The sequence below is a fragment of the Thalassophryne amazonica genome, chromosome 1, assembly GCF_902500255.1.
Source record: "Thalassophryne amazonica chromosome 1, fThaAma1.1, whole genome shotgun sequence".
Lineage (NCBI taxonomy): Eukaryota > Metazoa > Chordata > Actinopteri > Batrachoidiformes > Batrachoididae > Thalassophryne > Thalassophryne amazonica.
In genome coordinates, this window is record NC_047103.1 from 16,119,163 (window position 1) to 16,131,994 (window position 12,832).

The window sequence follows — 12,832 nt, forward strand, 5'->3', positions numbered from 1 at the left end:
GTGGAATATCCAGATAAACTGCTGATCCCGACCTCTTCTGAAACTTCTCTGTTATCTCACGACATCCTGGGTCAACAGAGGCTTACATTTGGAAGTTTTCAGCTTGAAAAAGGCTGACGACGGCAGCTCGGGGCGCGGCGCGCCCTCCGGCTCCGTGGGCAGTCCTTAAAGCGACAGTAACACTCCATAATCTCTCATCAGCCGTTAAAATTTTCACCGAAAACCTTCTGAATTCCTCGAATGGTGTCCACTTGAATGTGTCTCACAGTTTCTGAAAAAATTTTGATCAAGCAAAGCGCCAGTCTCTCAGGAAGAAGTCAGACAAAGGAATTCCGACGAGGGGGGTGGACCAGTGCTCACTCAAAGCCTGCCCACAGGCGAATGACACAACCGACAAGCGTGAAAAAACTCATGCATGCGCACGAGGGTTCAAGCATGTCTGACGCAATCACACGTGATTCAAATCCATATAGTTTTTGAAAAAATAAAAAGGTCGGTTTCTTTTCTAATAGACCTCGTAGATGTTATGGCGTCAGTGACCCCATGGCCTTGGCAGAGGTTTGCACTCTCCGAGTGCTTCTAGTTTACAAATACAAACAGTGTGGCACTCTATGGTAAATCTGTGTGGCGTAGACGCTTTTCAAGAACTGAGTGACTGCGCAAAAAGTAGGCTAATGAGGGAAGTCACCAAGACGCGACAACTCTGGAAGAGTTGCATTCCTCCCTGACTACAACTGGAGAATAGAGTTTGAAAAGGGCAAATTTTGTATTTTGCATCACTGCTCACAGGTTCATGGTGCAACAGAGAAGAACTTTCATAAACAAAAGAACAACTCGGATCTCGGCTTGAGTCTCCGATGTGCCTCCCAGCAAACTGAACTTTATAGTCTGCTTTTTTTTTTTCAGAAAATCTTTCTCTGTTCAAGCAGGAATCAAAGCTACTCTCACCATCGAGGCCATGCCTATTCATATTCGTATTATTATTTTGCATTTTGACTCCATCCCAAATCAACTTGAACATTCTATGTGATCTTCGTGTCACTGTGGCTCAGTCACCCTCCAAAATCAGACAGCCAAGGTTCCAGAAGTTCTAGGACTTTCTAGTGAGAGCTCCAGTGGAAGTCAAACATTAAAAAACGTTCCTTCACTTCTGTGGTTATTATAAAACGTCTGCCCTTTGGCTTTTATGTTTTATGATATCACATCAAAAAACAGTCTTCATTGTATAAAATAAAAAATAACTTTAATGTCAAAGCAATAATAAATAAACAATGTCTTCTGAACTAAATTTAAAAAGAAATACAAAATAATTGACTGTATGAGTGCCAAACAAAATAAACTCTTGTTTTTTATTTGATTTTATTGTATCCATCTACTGACTTGCTTGAAGCCAGCCGGCTGTAAAATTGATAATTTAGTCGTGTTATGTTAAATGATGTGAAAGTAATACCCAACCTTGTATATAAGACAGCAACTGTAGCGCAGTGGTAAAGTTTTCATGTGTTAATCACAGCTTTTGTTAATTGTAGATTTGAATCTGCGAATGGCATTGTAATTTTTTTTTTGTTTAACCACTGCAGGGTTGTGTATTGGGCCCTTTTATTTATTTTTTTATATCAACCCAGTGAGTTTCACTAATTATACACCAATATCTTATCCATCAGAGTTGGTGATTGTATTATTTATTTATATACCCGCTGGACATAATTAAACATAATGAGAGCGCACTGCTTCACTATGTCATTTCATGACTACGTCTTTGATCATGGTTCATATACAGAGGAACAGATGGTCATACCTTTATTGTCCACTCCATAAGAGGGATTCAATAAAATGTCATGTTTTTATGGTGTGTGGTTTTTATTTATTTTTCCTCTACAGCAGAGGTGCAACACGTTCCAGTTCCTCACACTGTTCGTGCACAAGTGTGCACGAAACTGTTGCCGGTGTGTCATGCACACCTGTGCGACCGTGCATCCCTCACGACAGCAGGTGGAATGTTTCGTGGTTCCCCATTTCGGTTTGGTTCGGGATTTTCATTTGGTTTCTGGTCTTTTGTCTTATGTGTGAAGGGGCCCGTACATTTGTTTGTCGACATGATTACAAAAAAACAAATTAACTTGATTTTTTTTTTTTTATGCAGTTTGTTGGTGGAATGGGGTTTGGAACAAGGAAGAACCCATCAAAATTTTGGAGTGGATCCGCATTAAGGGGTGTGTGCAGGAAAAAAAAAATCTCCTCCCACTTTTAATATTGTGCGATAATTTTTTAAATTCATGCACCAGTCTGCATGAGAAAAAAAGGCAGTTTTCCAGAGTGGACTCAGGATTGGAATTAGATTTGTGGCCTAATTTAAATTAGATGTGAATTTGTGGCCTTCAGATGCACTTCTTGTTTTTGTTGATATATGATGGTATCCGTACTGGTTCGAAAGTCTGTTTGATTTATTGAGAATAATTAATAAGTAAAGTAACAAATAATTCCTGAAGCACTCAGGCAGTGTGCCGCATTCCTGTGCCAACAGTTTCACCGCTGTGCCAGGCCTGTGCAGTGACTCGTCTCTTTCTTCTCAGCTTGATCTTGATTCTTCTTATTCCTTCAACAGTGAACAACAAATGTATCAGAGCAACAAAAGCTCACCAAACTTTTGTGCTCGCGTCATCATGTAATATCAGCCACCCCGTCAAGACATCCTGTTTTGTTTCCCACCCCTTATTGTGTGTAGTCAAACAAAACATAGATACAGGATTCAGATCAGTTTGCTGGGACAAAAGAATCCAGCTGGCTTGTAACTGGGAGTCTTTTGTAGCCATTCATGTAAAAAACAACAACAACAAAAAAAAAACAGTGACCCCATTTCTTGGAATTATTTTTAGATTGAGACAAACTGAACGCCTGTATTCACTGCCAATATGAAAGCTTTTTTCCTCAAAAAACAGTGCAGAAATCATTTTGTCTGATGCCAGCAGAGGGGGCACTGAAAACACTGTTTACAATGCTGTCAAGCATTGCTGGGATCCCCATTACCCCTTGGGTGTATTAGCTTTAAGAGACAGAGGCAAAGTGACCAACTGCCATTCATTTTCCATGGAGTGGATGTTTTACAGTGAAAAGAGACAAGTTGTCGCTACACCGCCAGGTAGGTGGGGGTAAAATAGCCGTGAAGCTATTTTATGCAAATGCTGATCGATGCAACACGGCGACTGCCAATTCTAGTGTGATGTATGTTGGTTGGCTGTTTGTTATATTTGTAGTTATTTAAAACAAAGTTCATGTTTGAACTATAAAATATCAATCCTTAATTTAATTTCTTTCTCATAAGGGTTAGATAACAAAATGTTAGGATCATTACCATTTTTATGTTTTATCATCAAATACGAGGTCTGTCCATAAAGTATAGGTCCTTTTTATTTTTTTCAAAAACTATATGGATTTCATTCATGTGTTTTTACGTCAGACATGCTTGAACCCTCGTGCGCATGCGTGTTTTTCCACGCCTGTCGGTGACGTCATTCGCCTGTGAGCACTCCTTGTGGGAGGAGTCATCCAGCCCCTCGTCGGAATTCCTTTGTCTGAGAAGTTGCTGAGAGACTGGCGCTTTGTTTGATCAAAATTTTTTCTAAACCTGTGAGACACATCGAAGTGGACACGGTTTGAAAAATTAAGCTGGTTTTCAGTGAAAATTTTAACGGCTGATGAGAGATTTTGAGGTGATACTGTCGCTTTAAGGACTTCCCACAGTGCGAGACGTCGCTCAGCGCTCTCAGGCGCCATCATCAGCCTGTTTCAAGCTGAAAACCTCCGCATTTCAGGCTTTATTGATCCAGGACGTCGTGAGAGAACAGAGAAGTTTCAGAAGAAGTCGGTTTCAGCATTTTATCCGGATATTCCACTGTTAAAGGAGATTTTTTTAATGAAAGACGTGCGGGCGGATTGCAGCGTCGGCTCGCAGCCGCCGCGACGCTCCGCCACAGGAAAAACACCTCTGTTGGAAGCCTTAAGGACAAGTTGGAACATGTCCAGCTGTTAAACAATTTCTCATATACTCACTCCACTGAAAGCCATCAAAAGCCGCCTGGATTTTACAAATGGTTATCAACACGGAGGTGTTTTTCCTGTGCCGCCGCACCGCGTCGGCTACGTCCCGACGCGCGGACCCGTCCGCACGTCTTTCATTAAAAAAATCTCCTTTAACAGTGGAATATCCGGATAAAATGCTGAAACCGACTTCTTCTGAAACTTCTCTGTTCTCTCACGACATCCTGGATCAATAGAGCCTGAAATGTGGAGGTTTTCAGCTTGAAACAGGCTGACGACGGCGCCTGAGAGCGCTGCGCAACGTCTCGCACCGTGGGAAGTCCTTAAAGCGACAGTATCACCTCAAAATCTCTCATCAGCCGTTAAAATTTTCACTGAAAACCAGCTTAAATTTTCGAACCGTGTCCACTTCGATGTGTCTCACAGGTTTAGAAAAAATTTTGATCAAACAAAGCGCCAGTCTCTCAGCAACCTCTCAGACAAAGGAATTCCGACGAGGGGCTGGACGACTCCTCCCACAAGGAGTGCTCACAGGCGAATGACGTCACCGACAGGCGTGGAAAAACTCACGCATGCGCACGAGGATTCAAGCATGTCTGACGTAAAAACATATGAATGAAATCCATATAGTTTTTGAAAAAAATAAAAAGGACCTATACTTTATGGACAGCCCTCGTATATACAGTAGCTATCGGAATTTTATTCCGTGATATCGATATTGGCTCCCCAAAGAATCCATATCGCTCCCACTCTACTTTTTATCCCTGTTGGCTCCTTGTGATGATGTAAATAAGGTAAGAATATTCTAGAATTAGAAAATAAGAAATGCTGTCTTGTAATTTTAAAATAATTGTGGAAAGTAAATTTGGATCGCCACCGAACATTTGCAGAGCTCTTTCTTGACACATTATTTCATCACTATTTTTCTTTGAAATTCATAGAAATCTTTATGTCAGCAAAGACGGGGCAGATCGGTGTGATCACATGACCTCCACCCCCTCGGTCAGGTGGCAGAAGTGTCAGTTTTTTTATGTTGGCATTTTAAAGTCTACTTGCCTGTACTTTCTTCTAATGCAACATGTTACACATGCTGGTTCTGGACACGTCCACTCATGTTCGTGCTTTTTGTATAGATGCAGTGTGAGGAGGGAACAGAGTGGCTGCTGGAGTTGTTGACAGACGTCCAGTTGCAGCAGTACTTCCTGCGGATCCGTGATGACCTCAATGTCACAAGACTCTCACATTTTGACTACGTTAAGAATGAAGATCTGGAGAAAATTGGGATGGGGCGCCCTGGTGGGTTGTGCCACTCATTAGTCCAGATTCCATTTTGAAGCATTGTAGTTAATCTGTTGATCTTTGTCTATAAAGTGTCAGAAAATAGTTTTTAAAAAACAGTTTTCTAGATCCCAATGTTAGATGTATCTTTGTATGAGGAAGTCTGGAGTGGCAGAGAAGTATGTTAGGGTAGTGCAGGACATGTACAAGAATAGTGTGACAGCGGTGAGATGCGCAGTTGGAATGACAGACTCATTCAAGGTGGAGGTGGGATTACACCAAGGATCAGCTCTGAGTCCTTTCTTGTTTGCAGTGGTGATGGACAGGTTGACAGATGAGATCAGACAGGAGTCCCCATGGACTATGATGTTTGCAGATGACATTGTGATCTGTAGTGAGAGTAGAGAGCAAGTTGAGTCTAGTCTGGAGAAGTGGAGATATGCTTTGGAGAGAAGGGGAATGAAAGTCAGTAGAAGCAAGACTGAGTACTGTGTGTGAACGAGAGGGAGCCCAGTGGAATAGTGCAGTTACAAGGAGTAGAAGTGGTGAAAGTAGATGAGTTTAATATTTGGGGTCAACTGTTCAAAGTAATGGAGAGTGTGGTAGAGAGGTGAAGAAGAGAGTGCAGGCAGGGTGGAGTGGGTGGAGAAAGGTGGCAGGAGTGATTTGTGACCGAAGAATATCAGCAAGAGTGAAGGGGAAAGTTTACAAAACAGTAGTGAGACCAGCTATGTTGTATGGTTTAGAGACAGTGGCACTAACAAAAAGACAGGAGGCAGAGCTGGAGGTGGCAGAGCTGAAGATGTTGAGATTCTCTTTGGGAGTGACAAGAATGGACAAGATTAGGAATGAACATATCAGAGGGACAGCTCAGGTGGGACGGTGTGGAGACAAAGTCAGAGAGGCGAGATTGAGATGGTTTGGACATGTGCAGAGGAGGGACCCAGGGTATATAGGGAGAAGGATGCTGAGGATGGAGCCACCAGGCAGGAGGAGAAGAGGGAGACCAAAGAGGAGGTTCATGGATGTGCTGAGAGAGGACATGCAGGTGGTTAGTGTGACAGAGGAAGATACAGAGGACAGGGTGAGATGAAAACGATTGATCTGCTGTGGCGACCCCTAACGGGAACAGCCAAAGGACAAAGAAGAAGATGTTAGATGTATCTTTGACGACATCTCAGGACTGCTTCCTGTTTGTCATTAGTGTGATGGAGATGAAACATGTCTTCTTGGTCCAGGTCAGAGGAGGCTGTGGGAGGCGGTCAAGAGGAGAAGAGCCCTTTATAAAAGGAAGTCCTGGATGAGCAAGGTGCACCAGCCCGTCCTGCATGCACATAAAAACAGAGTTCTTCAAGCAGTTCTCAAGCACCTACAAGGACGCAGGGACAGATTGAACATCTGACCAAAGTCAGACAAAACTATTTCAACGATTAACTTTCCATAAAAGTGTTCCATAAAAAGATGTTCATGTGTTGCAGATAGGCAAAAGTGGGTGTGATCAAAAGTTGTTGTTGCTTTGTTTTTGTTGTTGTTTTTTTTTTTTTTTTTTAAAGGATCATCGGTGTGTTGGTGTTAAGCGCTGAGGCCTTCTACTGCTTTTGGTCTCAAATTGGAGACCCCATCAAGTGGCGATTAAATGTAATCATGCTTACAGTGCATCATTTATTCATGTTATGGCCTTATTCCAAAATGGATTAAATTCTTTTTTTCCTCTAAATTCTACACAATACCCATAATAACAATGTCTATTTTTTAGATTTTTGCTAATTTATTAAAAATTTAAAAAACTAATAAATCACATGTACAAAAGTATTCACAGCTTTTGCCATGAAGCTCATAAATGAGGTAAATGAGGTTGCAAATTTAATAAAAGTAAAAAAAAAACTAAATGACATATTCACAGCCTTTGCCATGAAGCACAAATTGAGCTCAGGTGCATCCTGTTTTCACTGATCATCCTTGAGTTGTTTCTACACATTAATTGGAGGCTATTGTGCTCATTGGGACCTTCAAAGCAGCAGAAATGTTTCTGTACCCTTCCCCAGATTTGTGCCTCCAGACAATCCTGTCTCGGAGGTCTACAGACAATTCCTTTGACTTCATGCTTGCTTTGTGCTCTGACATGCACTGTCAACTGTGGGACCTTACATGTAGACAGATGTGTGGCTTTCCAAATCATGTCCAATCAGCTGAATTTACCCCAGGTGGACTCCAGTTAAGGTGTGGAAACATCTCAAGGACGATCAGTGGAAACTGGATACACCTGAGCTCAATTTGTGCTTCATGGCAAAGGCTGTGAATATGTCATTTAGGTTTTTTTTTACTTTTATTAAATTTGCAAAAATCTAAAAAAAAAAAAACCCTTTTCATTATCACATTGTCATTATGGGGTGTAGTGTGTAGAATTTTGAGGAAAAAATTAATTTCATCTATTTTGGAATAAGGTTGGAACATAAAATGCACGATACATTAAAAAAATCGGTTTACTGGTTTACTTAACTTTACTTAACTACTTAACTAAAACAAAACAGAAAGGAGTAGCTTTTTTATGAGACACACTAGAACACATGTATACATAAATGCAAAATGCATGTGGGAGTGAATTACATTTGTTTGTGATGTTTTAATGCAAAATGTAAGATGTGGACACCAAAAATTTGTAAATGTTCAGGCAAAACAAGAATAGTGAACTTGTTTGGGTTAAAATAAGGTTCAGAAATAAATGTTGCAAAAACATGAGCAGCGCTCACCCATTTTTATTTTGTAAAAGTAGCTCCCAGAGGAAAAAGGTTGGAGAACCCTGATCTTAACCATCAAAACCCATCAGTGTCTAAAACTGCAAAGTTTCCTGAAACATGTTAATGTGACCTTTCATCAAGACACTTGACACCGTGAAAGCACAGGTGTTTCACACATTTTAAAAGAACCTGACTACTGTGTAATTCACAACCTCAAATTGCACATTTGTTTACAACATTCCGTCACTTGCCCCTGCCTCTGAACTTGAGCAACAATCCATCTCTGTTGTCATCTTCCTCTGAGTCTGCAGGTGTTTCCGGTGAAAAGACCCGATGCAGATTCCCAGCAGCCTCAGGGGGCGTCATCCAGCCTGGGCTCCAGCACGAGTGAGTCGGGAGCTTCCCTCACCTGCCTGATCAGAGAGCCAGAGCTGCAACTGTTTGAGCGGCTCGGAGATGGCACCTTTGGAGTGGTGCGCAGAGGAGAGTGGACCGGTCCCAACAGCAGAGTGGTGAGATGCAGGAAAATGACAGAGAGCTGCTCATGTACAAATGAATAAAAGAAAAGAAAGGATAAAAATTAAATCCATGCAGACAAGCATGCGATGTGTTCAAGGTGTACAGACAAAATGTACAAAAAAAACAAAAAAAAAAAAACAGAATTTTTGTGACAAACCTCCAGAGATCCTGTTTCTGATACACATAGTACATTTCAAGTTATTAAGTGACTCATCAGTTATTCAGTTGCCAACTAATTTAATAATACATTTAACATCAACACTTATTAATGAAATCAATCATAAATTGTCATTACCTATTTATTTGACATAAACAGGTTTAAACTGTTGCACATCAAGAGTGATTTATGTTGTATTTAACAAAAAAATCTCTTAAATTGACTTTAAATGAGAACTAATCTGATTGTAACTGGTTGTAACTGGCAGCCCTTTAAAGTCATTAAACAGTTACGACATTTTTAAACTGGTTTGAAACATTTCTGGTCAGCTGCAAACTGGTTTATACCAGGTTTAAACTGTTCTATGATGAGTGTATAGAATATTTTAAACAGCATTTAGCTAATTTCAAACATACTTTACATTAATTTAAACCAAATTCCCCCAATTATACTCGACACAATGGTTAATTAATTTTTTATCTTTTTCTTTTGGTTTGTAAAGCATCTTTGAGTGTCCAGAAAAGCGCTATACAAATAAAATGTATTATTATTAATATTATTAATTGTCTTTTGGGACTCTTTAAACAATTTTTGGTATAGTTATAGTTAAGATCAAACGTTGTAAGAGTCTAACCCCTGCATCTTCTGTTTGGAATTAGTTTATTGCGTTCTATTCTATCGTCCGTCTGTAGTTATCGGTAGCAGTTAAATGTCTGAAGGCGGGCATGCTGGACTCTGACGGTTTGGACGATTTCATCAGAGAGGTGAATGCCATGCATTCCCTGAGCCACCAAAACCTGATCCGCCTCTATGGGATCGTCCTCACACAGCCCATGAAGATGGTAAGAAGAGCATGTGGACAGAAAGTGGACACATCGTGATCGTGAGTTTGGGCTGTGTTTGATTTCGGGGTTTGTTTTTCTGTAGGTGACAGAGTTGGCTCCTCTGGGCTCCTTGTTGGATCGTCTGAGAAAGCGTCAGGGTCACATCCTCATTTCCTTACTGTGCGGTTACTCTGTGCAGGTCAGTTAATTAATACACCCGTCACGAGCCTAACGAGTGCTCTTATCTAAAGTATTTAAGGTGTTTTGACGCAAACAACCGTTTGATTAAACAAAACAATATGATGAAATATCAGGCGCATTTAACAGAATTCTATAAATGTAATAAATGTAAATTCTATAAATGTTTCAATTAACTCACTGTTATGCTCGGTCCGTCCTTACTGCTCGGTCTGATATTTCCCCGTACAGACCTCTCACTCTGTTAATAAGTCCTTTATTATATATATATATATATATATATATATATGTGTGTGTGTATGTATGTATGTATGTATGTATGTATAAGTGAGGCCTCACGCCAGAAGCATCAAAGACAGAAAGAGCAGGCAGCAGCACAAGCCCAGCCTACTCAAGTGTTCATTTGCCCCAAGTGTAACAGGTCTTGTGTCTTTCTAACTCCACAAAAACAAGGCAGAAAGGCTTGAAAAAAATTAGGGTGTAACATAGTCAAATGTTCTATCAAACAACAAAGTTTGGTGATGATCGGATCCGGATTCCGGATCTGGTGATCCAGAATATGCAAAAATATAGGGAAAATAGAAAATGTCAGTGTGAGGTGACAAATGAAGCTAGAGATGCACAACTAACACCAAATTGTAGCTGAATCTGTACTGATTCAGTAAGGTGTCATCAGATTTGATGTAGCTTCAAATGTTATGGAGCTAGATCCAGAAGAAAACCGCCATTACCGAAAAATTATTTTTTTTTTACAATAACGTTTGAACTAATAAAGACATAAAAGTGATTCCAAGTTCTAGTGGTATGTTTCATGGTCAATGATGTCAAATATAAAGGAAAGAAAAGTGTATGTATCATAGTTTTGGTTGTAACACTGAATTGTTGAATAGATCACTGTGCCAAGGAGGGAATCTCTTTAGGGTCAGTGAACCTATGGCCTTGTTTAGAGAAGTGTTTCATAAATGTTAAAAAATTCATATATTTCCAGTTTAGTTGAATAATAAATTGAATTTTGTCTCTTATTTGTTTTTGTCTATAAGCACATGCAATATCAATATCAGTGCTCAGATGACAGGGAAGCTTCTGGGAAAGGTGCAAGTTGCAATAAACTGTGATGCCAAGCGCTAAGGATACATGCTATCCAGTCACAGCAGATGAAACTTTTTTTACTACTGAGCAAACATCATTGTTAGACTTTCTTAGGTTCAATGATTCCACGGCGTGTAGATGTTATGGCATCAGTGACCCCATGGCCCCATGGCCTTGGCGGAGGTTTGCACTCTCTGAGTGCTTCTAGTTTATTTTAGTTTTTGTGTTCTCTTGTTTTTGCTTGGGTCACCACAGCAGATCTGGTGTTGATTTGGCTCAGTTTTACACTGGATGTTCTTACTGATGCAACTCCAGATATACAAGAAGAACAGGTAAAGGTGGCCTTGTACCGGGATCCTTTTCGATTGGAGGCAAACACACTAACCGCTTGCAACACTGTGCTGGTTAATGTTTGCGTTTCTTCGTGTTCTCATATCACCTCCGTTGCTGTCGTTACAAGCCGCCATAAGACAGGGTTCCCGATTTGCGACTGTTTTCAGAATGAATTTGTGTCAAAGTGGATTGTTTGCATAAAAAAATAAATTAAAAAAATTACATGAAATAAAATGTCATTATGAAAATAAAAAATAGGAAATATTTCAGTGTTATTAAACAGTTATATTAGTTAAGAATGATATTATTTCATAATGTCATTGTGTTTATTTAATCAGAATTTTTGATCTGCACTGCATACTGGAGGATAACTATTCAATTAAAAAGTGTTGCTTGTTGTTTTGACACACTTTAGGGAAAATAATTATTTTGGGAAACTAAACTCAAGCAATAATTTAATACAACCCCTGGCAAAAATTATGGAATCACCGGCCTCGGAGGATGTTCATTCAGTTGTTTAATTTTGTAGCAAAAAAGCAGATCACAGACATGACACAAAACTAAAGTCATTTCAAATGGCAACTTTCTGGCTTTCAGAAACACTATAAGAAATCAAGAAAAAAAGATTGTGGCAGTCAGTAACGGTTACGTTTTTAGACCAAGCAGAGGAAAAAAATATGGAATCACTCAATTCTGAGGAAAAAATTATGGAATCACCCTGTAAATTTTCATCCCCAAAACTAACACCTGCATCATATCAGATCTGCTCGTTAGTCTGCATCTAAAAAGGAGTGAACACACCTTGGAGAGCTGTTGCACCAAGTGGACTGACATGAATCATGGCTCCAACACGAGAGATGTCAAGTGAAACAAAGGAGAGGATTATCAAACTCTTAAAAGAGGGTAAATCATCACGCAATGTTGCAAAAGATGTTGGTTGTTCACAGTCAGCTGTGTCTAAACTCTGGACCAAATACAAACAACATGGGAAGGTTGTTAAAGGCAAACATACTGGTAGACCAAGGAAGACATCAAAGCGTCAAGACAGAAAACTTAAAGCAATATGTCTCAAAAATCGAAAAATGTACAACAAAACAAATGAGGAACGAATGGGAGGAAACTGGAGTCAACGTCTGTGACCGAACTGTAAGAAACCGCCTAAAGGAAATGGGATTTACATACAGAAAAACTAAACGAAAGGCATCATTAACACCTAAACAGAAAAAAACAAGGTTACAATGGGCTAAGGAAAAGCAATTGTGGACTGTGGATGACTGGATGAAAGTCATATTCAGTGATGAATCTCGAATCTGCATTGGGCAAGGTGATGATGCTGGAACTTTTGTTTGGTGCCGTTCCAATGAGATTTATAAAGATGACTCCCTGAAGAGAACATGTAAATTTCCACAGTCATTGATGATATGGGGCTGCATGTCAGGTAAAGGCACTGGGGAGATGGCTGTCATTACATCATCAATAAATGCACAAGTTTATGTTGATATTTTGGACAATTGAAAGGATGTTTGGGGATGATGAAATCATTTTTCGAGATGATAATGCATCTTGCCATAGAGCAAAAACTGCAAAAACATTCCTTGCAAAAAGACATAGGGTCAATGTCATGGCATAGGGTCAATGTCAATGAGCAGATCTGATTT

The 12,832-nt window shown here is 39.9% G+C and overlaps 1 protein-coding gene across 1 annotated transcript in view; it reads left to right on the forward strand.

Annotated features, from left to right (window-relative positions):
* The first annotated feature begins 5,162 nt into the window (after positions 1-5,162).
* LOC117506604 (activated CDC42 kinase 1-like) overlaps positions 5,163-12,832 on the forward strand; it is a 28,940-nt gene continuing 21,270 nt past the window's right edge. The window contains 5 exon segments of the mRNA XM_034166124.1: positions 5,163-5,334; positions 6,555-6,625; positions 8,366-8,566; positions 9,423-9,572; positions 9,658-9,753. Coding sequence (XP_034022015.1) covers positions 5,172-5,334; positions 6,555-6,625; positions 8,366-8,566; positions 9,423-9,572; positions 9,658-9,753 — 681 coding nt within the window. The 5' untranslated portion in view covers positions 5,163-5,171.